At 41.5% G+C, this 12,932-nt stretch overlaps 4 protein-coding genes across 5 annotated transcripts in view; 1 reads left to right on the top strand and 3 right to left on the bottom strand.

The window, feature by feature from the left end:
* Positions 1 to 716: 716 nt before the first annotated feature.
* Positions 717 to 4,075, bottom strand: LOC131892383 (uncharacterized). Its single transcript, XM_059242231.1, has 5 exons — positions 3,694 to 4,075; positions 2,964 to 3,075; positions 2,648 to 2,901; positions 1,103 to 1,402; positions 717 to 925 (listed from the first exon to the last, which is right to left on the bottom strand). The coding sequence occupies exons 1-5, from the start codon at positions 4,073 to 4,075 to the stop codon at positions 822 to 824; spliced, it is 1,152 nt and encodes a 383-aa protein (XP_059098214.1). The 3' UTR covers positions 717 to 821.
* Positions 3,982 to 7,712, bottom strand: LOC131892382 (reticulophagy regulator 3-like). Of its 2 annotated transcripts, XM_059242230.1 has the most exons (5): positions 7,589 to 7,671; positions 6,172 to 6,273; positions 5,003 to 5,980; positions 4,748 to 4,937; positions 3,982 to 4,523 (listed from the first exon to the last, which is right to left on the bottom strand). In XM_059242230.1, the coding sequence occupies exons 3-5, from the start codon at positions 5,960 to 5,962 to the stop codon at positions 4,243 to 4,245; spliced, it is 1,431 nt and encodes a 476-aa protein (XP_059098213.1). In that variant the 5' UTR covers positions 5,963 to 5,980; positions 6,172 to 6,273; positions 7,589 to 7,671; the 3' UTR covers positions 3,982 to 4,242. The 2 variants fall into 2 exon arrangements, with proteins under 2 accessions (XP_059098213.1, XP_059098212.1); XM_059242229.1 differs by lacking the exon at positions 6,172 to 6,273 and having other exon boundaries at positions 7,589 to 7,712.
* On the bottom strand, positions 6,462 to 7,582 carry LOC131892384 (proline-rich protein 2-like). Its single transcript, XM_059242232.1, has 2 exons — positions 7,305 to 7,582; positions 6,462 to 7,016 (listed from the first exon to the last, which is right to left on the bottom strand). Exons 1-2 carry the CDS (start codon positions 7,420 to 7,422, stop codon positions 6,526 to 6,528), a joined length of 609 nt encoding a protein of 202 aa, XP_059098215.1. The 5' UTR covers positions 7,423 to 7,582; the 3' UTR covers positions 6,462 to 6,525.
* A 3,308-nt stretch (positions 7,713 to 11,020) lies between the features above and the next one.
* The window catches only part of LOC131892380 (elongation of very long chain fatty acids protein 5-like), a 9,115-nt gene continuing 7,203 nt past the window's right edge, over positions 11,021 to 12,932 (top strand). The window contains exons 1-2 of the mRNA XM_059242226.1: positions 11,021 to 11,465; positions 11,551 to 11,700. Coding sequence (XP_059098209.1) covers positions 11,307 to 11,465; positions 11,551 to 11,700 — 309 coding nt within the window. The 5' untranslated portion in view covers positions 11,021 to 11,306. The remainder of the gene's footprint in view (positions 11,466 to 11,550; positions 11,701 to 12,932) is intronic.

The raw sequence follows: 12,932 nt of genomic DNA, 5'->3' as shown, positions 1-12,932 counted from the left end.
CATGGTTGACATTCTGTCCGCCAGAATGTACTTACTTAATATTTGTGACTTCGCCTCCGGCAAAATAGGGGCAGTTTGTTTTATGAGTCGAAGAAGTTGTCTGGTGCAAAAATACTTCAAAAGTTAGATTTATTTAGTTCTCTGTCTAATAACTAATAACGTTTGTGTCAATGTAAGAGAAGCTCATTTCATCATTTTCTATGGCTCTTACCTACTTCGTTTTCACATGACTAGAGTCTCAACGAGTCTTTTGGCACTGCAATCATTTCAATCATATATCTTTTATTGGTATGCCGACGCAACTAAAGCTCGTACTTTCCAAAGCTACGTGTATAATCATCATCGAAAGATACGCGTAAAAAAGGTTCCATTTTGAAATTATCAGTCCTCATCTAAAAAAACAACATATTCCGGGGACATTTCTTCAACCGCTCCTAGTAAGGAAGTCTGGACTACTTTTAAATTGACTTCGTTATTTTTTAAGCTTCACACAAAGGGATTGTAGTTTACCATGGTAACTATGGCTCAACAAACCCAATTCTAGATGACAATGTGCTTTGTTTTTGGCGTCCGAAGCATTAAAAAATGTACGGCTTTTGCTAGTTCCTTTGTTTCATTACCAGTTCAAATGCAAAGGCCATTTGGTCTTTATCTTCATTTGTTCTAAAAGTCGATTCTCGAAAGCGCTAGTATACAAGAATAATCTTAATCTCAAATTGAAACAAACAACTCAGACTTTTTGTCAGAATTGATCAAAATGGAACACGACTATATTGTATTTGGTAGGGATGAGCAAAACACTTGGTCCATTGCTGAATCTCTTATTGGGACGGATTGTGCAGTTCCTTGGATTGTGGAGTAATGTTTCCAAAATCATCCACCATGTCCTCCAACTTCATAAATGGTGTGCTGGTTTCCTTAAAGTCTGTAAGATCATCCAAAAGTTTCGATTATATCTTCAAATTTGTGGTCCACAAAACGGAACACAATTGAGCTTTAAACAAGTACGCCTGCGTGCCATATGAAAAACATTGTGCCGCATAGTTTTATGCTTGTTTGCATAAGTAGTTAATATGGAAACTTATATTTTCGAACCGGTTACCGGATTGACCGAATTCGTCGAAGCTTTTGCTCGGTCCCTCTAAGGCAATGTGGATCTCGTGAGCGTCATCAGGGTAGTCTCCAACACTTTGGGCCATTCCTTCTTGGAACAATCGAAATCCTTGTCCATGAGAGCCTTCATTGTTCCAACTGTTGGGAACCACATTGGAAGTCACATTGATATTTTGGGCCTCATTTTCGGCACTGTTGCTTAACTCGGAAATATTCCTGAGAGTGACTTTTGTGCTTGATTCCAGGAAAGATGAACTGGATGCTTGGGTGGTTGTGTTTTGGGCAACAACTGCAATATAGGAAAAAGGGGATGGATGGAATAGTCCGTTTGTTTTAAATGATTTTCTGGACTTTTATTTTGGTGTGGTGATTATTGCAGCTGCCCTTTACGGGAGAAGTCCCTGATTCGATTCTCCTCCGTGGCCTTTTTTTACAGAAATGTTTAGAAGCTACGCCAGCAAAATGCACTCACAGACAAAGAACCAATCTGATACGGAAACCACTTCGCCTATCGTAGAAATTGGATGATGTGATGGCCGGTTTTGCTGGCCGGGAAACGTTTACTCCTCTGACCCAAGCACCCACCAGTAAAAAAATGGAATTGTATAGCAAAATAAACATACTACTTTAGATATTCATTGCCTCTGTTTCTAACAAGGTTTCTGCTCGTATTTTGTTTCATGTTGTGGACAAATCTATCGTCTCGAATTCTTTGATTGAATGGTTTTTCAACGTCTGTGATGAGCCACGGATGATAAATTCAACAAGGCACTTTTTAATAAGTTTGACGGCTGACATTTTTTAAAGTAAAGTAATTCAGATATCATTTTGCAACTACACACGTAGTGTCGGCAAGGACTCGTAGAATACTTATTTTCTTCACAAACTTGAGCCGCCTATAGTGTCATCTTTGTAATAAAAGTAAGCCCAGTTGAATTGTCGGGATAATTTTTTTGAAATGTAGTGCATGAATTACAAGCAAAATTGTTGAAGACATTTCTTCACAAGGTTTGTGACATAGCTTTTTTTCACCACAATTTGCACGAGAATAGACAAAAATGTGATTGAAATGTAAATGAAAGTAATTGAACAATCTTACAAAGTAACATTTTTATTCATATTACAAACCTATCTAATTGAAAGGAAGCCTATTACAAGCCAGTTGAATTGTAAGTAATTCAACTTCAAGTCAATTCAATTGCAATCAATTACATTCCAAACCGTGTTATGTAATTGTAATTGAATACATTTCAAACAATGTCATGCAATTGTGATAAAATACATTTCAAAGTATGCAATGTAATTGCGATTAATTGCAAACTCTTCAAACCAATGTTAATAATACACGCATATCAAACCAACGGAACAGCTCTGCAATATATTGCTATTAATAGCAAAAAAGGGGTTTATTTTCAGGAATGAGGGGAAGCGTATGAGAGAGATTAAGAGAGTTGTAATCAGTTTTCTTGTAAGTGAGTGACTCTGACCTCTTCAAAAATCGGTTTTCCAAATGTCTTCTGGGAGTAACTCTTACCACCTTGAGTGAAGATATCATCCTCGTGAGGCAATTGGTTAACAGTCTCTTCCGATGTAACAGGATGCCGTAATTGAGGAATGGGGTCACTCCTTGAATTTGGATTTTTATTTGAGGGCACTTTTAGAAGAACTCTTTTCAAATCCTGCAACTGACTGATGAGATTGTTTTTCCAATACTCTTCAGAGGAAGTTCCTTCTGGGACCTCCCTGTGAATATATGGACCGAGTTCTGGTTTCGGCTCCTCGAACTCGCTGAAATCCAAGATGTTTCCCATTTTGATTGACAATCAGGGACACTCAATCTTTTTACTTACCCAGCGTAATAACTTGGGTAGCCGTAAAATCCAATTGGCAGATGTCGCATTATTGCTCTGACTTTGGGAGATATAGTACTCGAGATGTCATCTCTGGAACGTTTGTGTTGAGCTGAAAGCAAAGTTACCCTAACTGAAGATCCCACTACAACAACTGACGTCGATGTTATTTTTGTTTGACGTCTCCATTCGCTATGGCAATATTTTGAACATGCGAAATCTACATACTTATTGGATCAATTTTCTGTTCTATTGTATCTTTCATACGAAAGTTAGGCGATGAAGGTTATCGCTACAAATACATACAAAGTGGTGGACCAAAGAGCCGTGAATAAACGCATAATTTCTTTCTGCATGTACGTACTATAAAAATTATTTCCCTTACTAGCAATTCTTTTGTATAGTTTCCATTTGAAAATCGTGGTGTCATATGCGCCAAAATCAATATTGGCCACAATACAATAATGGTAACCACCAGAATGGAATTATCTATCCGTTAGCTCACACAGTCCTATTTCGGAGCGGTATTGATAATTTTCAAACGCTCAAGACTTTTATAGTTAGCATAGAATTGCTTTAATGTATGAATAATGAATTGGCGTCAGCCCAGCAATCTTTTTTGTTTTACTTCCTGGCTTGAAAATCGAATGATACAACCCATGATAATTTCCAAAATTTGAGGTCGGCCACCCTGCAGAGGTAAAGACAATCTTTATATTGCTGCTCTCACCCGTTAGCAAGTGACGGTCCAAAGGCGAGAATGTTCCATTGGGTGGAACTACAAACATGGGATCGTTCTTGAACTCTGGTACGTCTCCTAAAGTAGGTCGGGGTTGGGTGGCTTCAAAATTCTTGAATGTGGTCGGATGGAACTTGTCATTAGAGCTATACGCAGGACGATAAACCGCGATCAAAGCCAGAAGCGTTTGGCACTTCATACCTGAATGATCATCAATCATCACGAAAAGATTGATCGAGTCTTGATGTCCTCTACTTGAAACAAAACCAGAGTTGGACGTACATTTTTGAACGTGGTTTATTATACTTGGCAAGGGATTCATTCTCCAGAAAGATAAGAAAAAAATCCCTGAAGGCAAAAAGTAGACGCCCATTTTTTTAGATATGCGGTCAAGAGCACCAAAAGCTATTCTGTTTTCTTCTTTTCTAGAAATTTAATGACAATGTTTTGTTCATGGATTTACTCCGAACAATACTGGTAATGCAAAGTAGTACATGTCAGGAGGAGGAAGAGGAGGAGGAGGAGGATTTGTTGTCGTTTTCATTGGAGAAGGTCCACGTTCTTCAGCTCCTCCTCCGTGATCAGCTCGAATTCGTCATCCTTGGAATCCTCGGATGAAGACGATTCCGGAATAGAGTCTTCTCGCATGGCTTGAGATAACATCACAGCTTGGTTTTCCAATGGTGCACGTTCGCCCACGGTTGTTGAAGATTCTTTGGACACTGACATTGGGAGCTCTTCTTCATCGGAAGATGAATAATCTGGGACTTCCGAGTCCTCTACAGATTGTGGTGGCGGTATCGCCAAGGGCGAGCTTTTATCTGTAAAGAGCAAATGATAATCGGCGTTATTCAATAACAAAACGATTTCACGCCTTTTACGATTTCAGTGCTCTTGTTGCCCTATTCAAGTAGAGTCTGACCCAATCATAATCTTAGGTCACGAAGAGTTGAAAACAAGACCAAATTCAGACCTTCAGAAGTAGTTGGCGAATGGGGGTGTCCCACACTGTAACACGTTTCAATTCTTTGAACTCAAAATTTACCTTGGTCGATTTGCAGGTGGGGCGTGTTTGGTATCTGGTTTGTTGCTTCGAGACAAATTGCCTGGGTAGGAAGGAAGTCCTCCTCCAGTAAGGAGTTTGGTTCCGACTCCACATCCAATTCCTCGGGGCTCGGAATTGTGTCCAAGGAGGGAAGAAGCGAATCTTCAGCTTGGCCTTGTGTTGGCCTCAACTAAAGAACCGAAGAGTGGCTTTCAGCAGAAAGAAATTGCTAGTACTATCATCATTTGTACTGACCTTCTCTTCAGGGTCATCGTCGTTTTCCTCTTCAGTCTCATTGGAGGCAGCTTCCAAAACTGTTTGGCCCTCTTGGTCATCGATTATTGGCATAAGTTCTTCTTCAGTGTGTGGCTCTTGCATAACTTCGTTTACTTTAGCTTGGAGCGTCTTGAGGTAGGACGAAGCAAGCATCATTGGTGAGGACTCCAGCATGTTTTGAGCTTTCATTTCGACCTCGGGCTCGGCAATCTCCCTTGTCTGGCCTCCATCGATCTCGTCATGGGTGGGACCAAGCCCAACATAACCTAAAAAAGGTTCCATGAACCGCACGATTTGATGAATGATCGGCATGGCCTCGGGATCTTTCAGGTACTCCTGTACGAGCTTTGGAATGGTAAACATCGCGAGAATGAGCGAGAGCCCCAAGGTAAACGAGGACACCCATGATCCAATCATCCAGATCATGAGGAAGAGTCCACAGGTCACACTACAGAATTTGCCCGGAGTCTGAGTCCGCATGTCCCACATTCGTCGCCAAAGATCCCAACCCTTGGCAGTGAAGGCTTTCACCATGGTCTCAACTTCAGGCCCACTGTAGCAAGATGGGTTGATGGGTGTGAATTTCTCGGCGTCTGGGGTTTGATCCGGGGATGGTTCCACTCGGATCTCTGGCCAGATTCTGTTGATCCACGTGGATCCCACGAATGCCACCAAGATGCTCCACATGATCCAGCTGATCGAGGACGCACTAGAGTAGTAGAAATAACAAAAGCCCAACACACTTCCACATCCAAAGGCGGCTGAACGATGCACATTGCTCCACAGCAAAACTTCTTGAACTTGGACCAGAATGGATTCCATCTGAACAAATATGGAAGGTTGCTCCTTGGTGCCGGAATCTGTCTGATCCATCGCGTACCACAGTTTTTTTAAATCGGGCATCCGATAGCCCTCCGCCAAAGATTTGAGATACTCCATTGCGATCCGCGTCCGTCTCTGCAATGAAGGCTAAGGTTGTTTCACTTTTTGATTAGGCATGGATGGACTTGAACTAAGCGAAAGTGGGAGCGCCGCAATAAAAAAAAGTCGCAAAAGGTGACCTTTCTTTCTTCAAAACACTGCGTCACATTTAGGAGCGCAACTCCACTGATATGTCTCGTAGTTGTTTGAAGGGTTGATTAACTCACGGACTAACTAAGGCTAGTAGTTTCTGTCGATTATGTTTCAGATCCCGTTTGAGGGCCCGGCCGAGCCTGTTACGTTTGTACGATCAGTCGACCACACAAAATCTGGAGAGAAAGAAATGGCCAAGTGTACCCTATTACGAATCAATCTGAACTCCGACCCCTTCACTTCCAAGTTTCAAAGTTGGCATTGCCGAGAGCGAAAAGATAAGGCAAGATCGAAAACAAAGACTGCCGTTGTTCCAGCATGTCTACCAACTGAGCCAATAGGAACGAATTAGCACGAACGGTAATTTTAGAATGCAACAAGCCAATTTATTTCAAAATCAAGAATAGCTTCGCTCAAAGATGAGTAGTTCACCAAAATGTGAAACCACCCCCTCCGGAGCCGTTCCAAAATCCGCCCTTCTTCTGCCGCACATGTGGCGTGGGGTGTCCCTGCATCACTGATACTTGAGCCGAGTTGGGGATGCACCCTGGGGGCGGAGGAGGGATCGAACGCGGAGCCATGGGATGGAACCGCGCTCCAGCATCAAATTGACCCTCCACCGGCATGTGAATCACAGTGGTGGCCAACCCCGGTGGGGAATACGGTCCCGCTTGGGGATACGGTCCCGCTTGGGGATGCGGTCCCGCTTGGGGATGCGGTCCCGCTTGGGGATACGGCGGTCCCGCTTGGGGATACGGTCCCTGCGGTCCCATGGAGGGATAGCCATATTGGGGACTTGGTTGCCGTTGCGGCACATTGTATGGCCCTCTAGGGTATGCAGGGTATTGTGATCCCTGAGGTCCTGGTTGTGGGAAAGGACAATAGGGTGGGGGTGCTTCTGGGGCCCCAGCATGGGCACCTTGTACGTAAGGTCATCCTCTGAATTGTTGCCCTCGCTCTTTAGTGGTTACTAACTACATGGGTCAAGTTGACAAGGTTACCAAAATTTGCCATCATCAAACGAGGTTGAAAGGAAAGCAATGCAAGTGGCAAGCAAGTAAATGCAAGTCAACTAGTGCTTGGGAGTTAACAATTTGTTGCTTAATTGAAGTTTTTGAGGCTGCTTCAGTTTTAGTTCAACAAACCATGGGGCTCTTTAATAAACCCGATGGATGCTCGTGAGCAATTCAGAGGATGTGGATCATGCCCTGTTGATGGTTTATATCAGAGTAAGAGGGCGGTGGCTCAGGCATCCGAAGACTCGGGTTAGCTTCAAGAGGTGGAGCACTAGGTGGATAGAAAGCACTCTTCTTGTCTTGCTCCATTTTAACTAATTCCTCACTGCTTGCTTAGGAAAGAACTGCAACTCTCAATCCTAGCTAGCTCCTATCACAGTATGATTCACTAATTACAATTCAGAGGATGACAGCCTTATCAGGTTGCCAAAGGCCTTTTGCGTCATAACGTGACAGATGCTGCTCATACACTTACCTCCCACCAGTTCAGTAGCGACTCAGTTGGGCCTGAAGTCCTGCTCGCGACTGGAACTCACTTACAAACTGGCATCTGAAACAAATCCTAGAAAGGAATCTAGATAGGCTTGCCACGCAAGTCGACAATTTTGAGTCACCTTGAGTCAATATTTTTTATGTACATTCATTAAGGCCTTAAAAAATTATGAGGATTCTGAAATGAAATTGAATTCCTCTTAATAATCATTTCTAGTTGAACAGAAGTCTTTATTTTGAGATGCGTATCATCAAGTGTTTATCGTAATTGAACTCGTTGGTTATCCATGTCAGTGCCAATATGGATCGCGATTCATAAGCAATAGTAGAACTAAGTTCTAGAGCAATTTTGAAGAAACTTCTCTTCTTTTTCGGGCTCCTTCATTGTTTAATTTGCTTCCCTCCAATATTCGTAGGGAATACGTAGGCCCTGTTTATCCGGTTGCATCTTTCAAGTCAGACTTGGGCAAATTTTTGATAAACGTTATTCTCCACCGATTAGTTGGCGGTGCTCATTTTCAAATTTGTGGCAAAATGTTAAAAGGTTTAGATAGAGACTTTAAGGGTTTTTAATAACGTGTTAGATTAGATTGGGATAGGTTAGGTAAGGTTGTTTTAGCTTTTATTAGGTCAGGTTAAGATTTAAAAAAGTAGCACCGCCAACTAATCGGTGGAGAATAACGTTTACCCAAGTTTTTAGATAGAATTCCAAGTCAACCTTACATTCAAGGACTAACTCGGTCTGCCAACTCAAACTCGTTGGTAGATCAAATATCATGTAAAGATTGAAAGGTAATAAATAGACGAATTATAACCTTTCATTTTAATTGTACTGAGGATTACATTCCCTGTAGTGGTTAGAAAAGCCCGTGAAAGACCAAGCCAAAAAAAGAAAGAAATTAAATCATCAAAAATAATTATAGATGATGGCAGCCCTGATGTATGAACATCTGGTCTGCCCTGTCTGAAAGAGTTAGTGGAGAAATATCACAGACCATATAATGACTAGACCTCGCATAGCGCGAGGAAAAATGCGAACACTTGCCTTCATCAGCTGGTACATAAATTTTGGTGTACAGTGACTCATGCTTTTTCATCCGCCAGCGTGGCCAGATTCAGAGTGAGCTTGTCACTGATAGCGTTCGTTGAAGGCCCAGCGATTGTAGGTCGTTACTACTGATCAGGCAGTCACCCTCCTCTTTTTTGGTGTACAGAGTTATTGACTTAAAATCCACTTTCCTCTGCACTGAGGTCGGGCCAATGCGACATCTAGTCGTTATATGATCTGTGAGAAATATCAATAGACTGGACTTTGAACACAAAGAAAAGAGGAAATCATCTGGTCATGAGGAAATCAGACAACATTTGGGGAATTTTTCATCTTTAGTGGTATTCAAGTTTGCACTTCACTAATTCATTACCAATGGTAAAAACTGACCTGCTGTGTATGATTAAGTAGGAGGACGGAGGAACACAACGATTTTCGGCCTTTTGATATCTGAACGTACCCAATTGAAGTTGGCTTTGATGAACTAGCAAAAGATAGTTGTCATTCTTCCGAGCTTAAATCGAATATGATGAAAGAACTGCTAGAAGACAGGCATTCAAGTCAAATGTGCGGCATCCCAAACGGAAACATGGTGATATCAATTTCGCCCACCGGTCAATTCCGGACATAATCCGTAATGGCTCCAAGAAGACATTGCAAATACGTAGGTGCTTCCAATGCCAAGGAGGAGATCAAATTAGTAATAATTGACCTCGCAAATGAAATCATCGGTGTTCAAGATCAAACTTGAGGAGTGAGTGGTACCTAGTGGTACCCAATGGAGGTGACGAAGAAGCAACAAACGAAGACGAATCACGAGAAAAGGGTAGAGAGGCGGACGAGAAACGAACTCAGAGCCCAATTCTTTACAGCGAAGGAGTGAATGCTGGACCAAGAGAAGATCTCCATGAGTGTTGGAGAACACCATCAGACCTTTAACGAGCTAGATGGCGCTACATACATTTACGTCGGATCATCTCACAACCTTTCAAAAGATTAACCAAGTGGAATATCTATGGCAATCACAAATGGCCATTCTACCTTAATCCACACTATGTATGTCTATTAAAGCATCCCTAGTCCCAAAATGAATCCATTTTTCATCCTTTGGCCGAATGTTCAACCTCATTTTGTGCTTTGACGGGCTTACTATGGGACTTCAATCCTACAATATGTCATTGCATAGAAATGTCACTTCAAATTGGCATTATTTTGAGCAAAGTTTGTAGCTTGGCAACAACATGTCTGGTCAATCCCCTTTCTTTTGTGTTACTTGGATTCAAGCAAAGCAGCCACACAAGCCATCTAAATTCCGGCTCCTTGAATTTGGAACTTTATTTTGGGGATGACACAACAGATGTGTCCCAAGTCAATGCCCGCCCATTCCATGCACATATTTTGTAGTAGGAAAAAACAGAAATTGCAAATGTATACGTTTGTGACTAAAACTTTAGAACCCATAACCTCTTCTACTTTCATACCGAGAATCTGTTTGAGCATCTTAAGATGATGAGCGGCATTGCTTCAAGTAGAAATTGCCAATGTTAACAAACTTCTACATGCGAGAACTTTTAAATCTCAAGGAACCTAATTAGAGGAACATCTGAACCCCATCTGACAAAGTCATGAATGTATTTTCGGCTGTCCTCTTTTATTCATGCTCTTGCTTGGTAATTGTGGGCAAATTGACTTAGAATATTTTGACCTCGTCAAATCAGTTTTGCGCAATGATCATCGCTTTCAAATTTTAAGTCAGTGTGATCAAAAAGTGTGAAAGTATGTCTTGAAATACACACAGTGAAAACCTCCAAAAAATCCCGAAAAGAGGTTCATATATTTTTTTAGTGGATTATGACACAATTGCTATTAATAGTATGGTTGAAGACTCTATTAAGTGCAATAAGTAGTATTGCTCCTCTAACATCATCTAATTCATCATAAATATAAGAAAAATGTCTTTTTTGCAGTTTGTCATAATTGGCATTTTTCAATTCTTGAAATGGCGAATTATTCAAATTGTTTTCTCGACGAAGCCTCAGGAGGCAATTCAACATCTCAAACTTTTTCTTCATTGTTTTAAGAGAGAAGCACAGATTTGTAAAAATAAAAATCAAGGTTGCCTTATTCGCATTCTGCTCCTTGGGTTGATTCTTATCCTATGTGAGTAACTACCAAAAAAAAAAGAACATGCACAATTCTGCTTTAATTCCGATTCCAAATTTTGGGTTATAATTTGGAAAACGTGCCTTCATCCCCATTCTCGTCCTTCTTAGACCATCTCTGGTCGTTAATTCAAAGATCAGCACCTGATGGGCGGATCGGACCTTGCTCTTAACAGACTAGAGCTCTCTAGTAGAGTTCTACTAGAGAGCCCTAAACAGACAAGATCATCTGATTTCTCACTTGGATTGCATGTAGCAAGTCAAAAAGGTTATCTGTCTCATCACAAGGCATCTGTGAATGTTGGTGACAAGTTTTGGAGTTCCGTACACAACTGCTTATATACCTTGTTACATTCCGTCGTCCAAGAAAGATTTGGTGACTGTTACCACGACTATCCGTGGTGTGAACCCGCTCGAACTTGAAACAAACTAAAACAATCGTGAGCTCAAAGTCTGATGTTCAAATCGCGATAAGGTTTCTTCCGAACAACATGGAGCTTCTGCAAGATATTCCTATGCATCGATATCGAGAAATCGGGTGGTCCTTCCTCACTTCCACCTCATTTCCTATATTCTGCGTCTACTTATTGATGGTGAATCAGCTTGGAACCATCAAGAGAGCCATTCCAATACCGTATGATTTGAGACAGGTCAGACATGAAGGCAGGTCAATGACCCATCCGATCAAGATTTGGTTTAATCATGCCTCGTTTGGTGTTCCCCCCCCCAATATAGCTTATGGGCGTTTATAATCTGGTCATCAGCGTGGTCAACGTGTACTGCTTTGTTGGGTTCATGCAATGCTTACTCGAAGCTCCCTCATTGTACGAAAAGACACCCAATGCCAAACTGAGCTTCATCTTTTATGTCTATTGGATCACAAAGGTTTGTTTCTAGGCATTAACGAGAGATCATAACGCTGTCATCACTGATCGTACATTAAATGACCACAAGATCACTTCCGTCATTTACTGGTCGTATCAATTTCATCAACATCTTAAACCACGGCGCTAAGGGGAACAATTTTTATTCAAATTGGCGAGTAATTCATTCTGGCCCGAGAGGTATTTGCTTTGTTTGTGTCAAAGTTAGATTGCAACCAGCTTTCGCGCTTGGCCTGCCATCTGATGATGGATGTACCAATGAAGAGACATTACTGCTTTGTTGCCACTAGAGCTTAAACAAAGTGTCGTCATCGTCATATCATCCCATGATATCATATGGAGGACAAAAGGTCCACATAAAATGGCACTAAAGTAGGGCAAAAGTGCAGATGCAAAATGAACACTGGATACCCAAATTTTCTGGTTTATTACAAGTGATAAGACCGTTTTCTCGGTGCCAAGAATCTGATTGGTTGCCGTCAAAATTAACGAGATGACCGTGAATATTAGGTTAACCATTTCTCGACAAATCTTCTTCATGGAATTGGTCGTACCCGTGCTATTGCAGGGAGGGAAAAAAGTTATGAATTTGAGAAATGGTTCGGGGCCTTAATCGCATATTTTTGCATCCTGAACCTTTATTTGCATCATTTGCATCCTTGCTCCTTGTGATTCTACGGTATTTTTACGAATTTTGGCTCGTTCTGTCTGCAAGTTTGAGCAGCGTGAGGTTAAAAGAGGAACAAAATAAATAATATTGTCAAGCCATGTGTAACTCGTAGAACCACAGACTTTTATTTAAATGTGTTTGGTTTGGATCTGGGACGAATATGAACTCATTGTTTTGGAACGGAATTAAGGTTCAAAACTCAACCTCTAAGGTGCGCTGAACTCACCGTCATACCCTAGGTAAGGGTAAAGCGTTAGCTTTCCAACTTGGCGATCCTCTGATTGATCCCGGATTGGCCAAGTCCAAATTTTTCGCCGTACTTAAATAACAGCATTACCTGCTGCCTTACACTAAACGCTCATTGTAAAAGCGCATAAATTGGCAACCTGTGGTCAGCTTCGAGGAACCCGAGATCATAATTGTTTTGTGTGAATGATTGTGTCCGACATTTATGCAATGAATATGTTATATAAACTGATCTTGCATCGCATTAATGTCAAAGGAATGTGCATGACGTGCAAAACACATTGGTTATCAAGACTTCAAAAGTGGAAGAACGCGCC

This window comes from Tigriopus californicus, chromosome 12 (assembly GCF_007210705.1).
Source record: "Tigriopus californicus strain San Diego chromosome 12, Tcal_SD_v2.1, whole genome shotgun sequence".
In the NCBI taxonomy this organism is placed as follows: Eukaryota; Metazoa; Arthropoda; class Copepoda; order Harpacticoida; family Harpacticidae; genus Tigriopus; species Tigriopus californicus.
The sequence above is the reverse complement of the archived record's forward strand: the minus strand, read 5'-3'. Positions and strand labels throughout refer to the sequence as shown.

Bases quoted from the DNA above. Each gene is read 5' to 3' on its own strand.
- LOC131892383 (XM_059242231.1), bottom strand. From the start codon at position 4,075: ATGGGCGTCTACTTTTTGCCTTCAGGGATTTTTTTCTTATCTTTCTGG. The intron at 2,902-2,963 runs GTAAGTAAAAAG...CTTGGATTTCAG, and splicing joins TACCCAAGTTATTACGCTGG to CGAGTTCGAGGAGCCGAAAC. The intron at 1,403-2,647 runs GTAAGAGTTACT...CCTATATTGCAG, and splicing joins TGATATCTTCACTCAAGGTG to TTGTTGCCCAAAACACAACC.
- LOC131892382 (XM_059242229.1), bottom strand. From the start codon at position 5,962: ATGGAGTATCTCAAATCTTTGGCGGAGGGCTATCGGATGCCCGATTTA. The intron at 4,938-5,002 runs GTCAGTACAAAT...TCGGTTCTTTAG, and splicing joins ACGATGACCCTGAAGAGAAG to TTGAGGCCAACACAAGGCCA. The intron at 4,524-4,747 runs GTAAATTTTGAG...TGCTCTTTACAG, and splicing joins CCACCTGCAAATCGACCAAG to ATAAAAGCTCGCCCTTGGCG.
- LOC131892384 (XM_059242232.1), bottom strand. From the start codon at position 7,422: ATGGAGCAAGACAAGAAGAGTGCTTTCTATCCACCTAGTGCTCCACCT. The intron at 7,017-7,304 runs GCATGATCCACA...CTTACGTACAAG, and splicing joins TGATATAAACCATCAACAGG to GTGCCCATGCTGGGGCCCCA.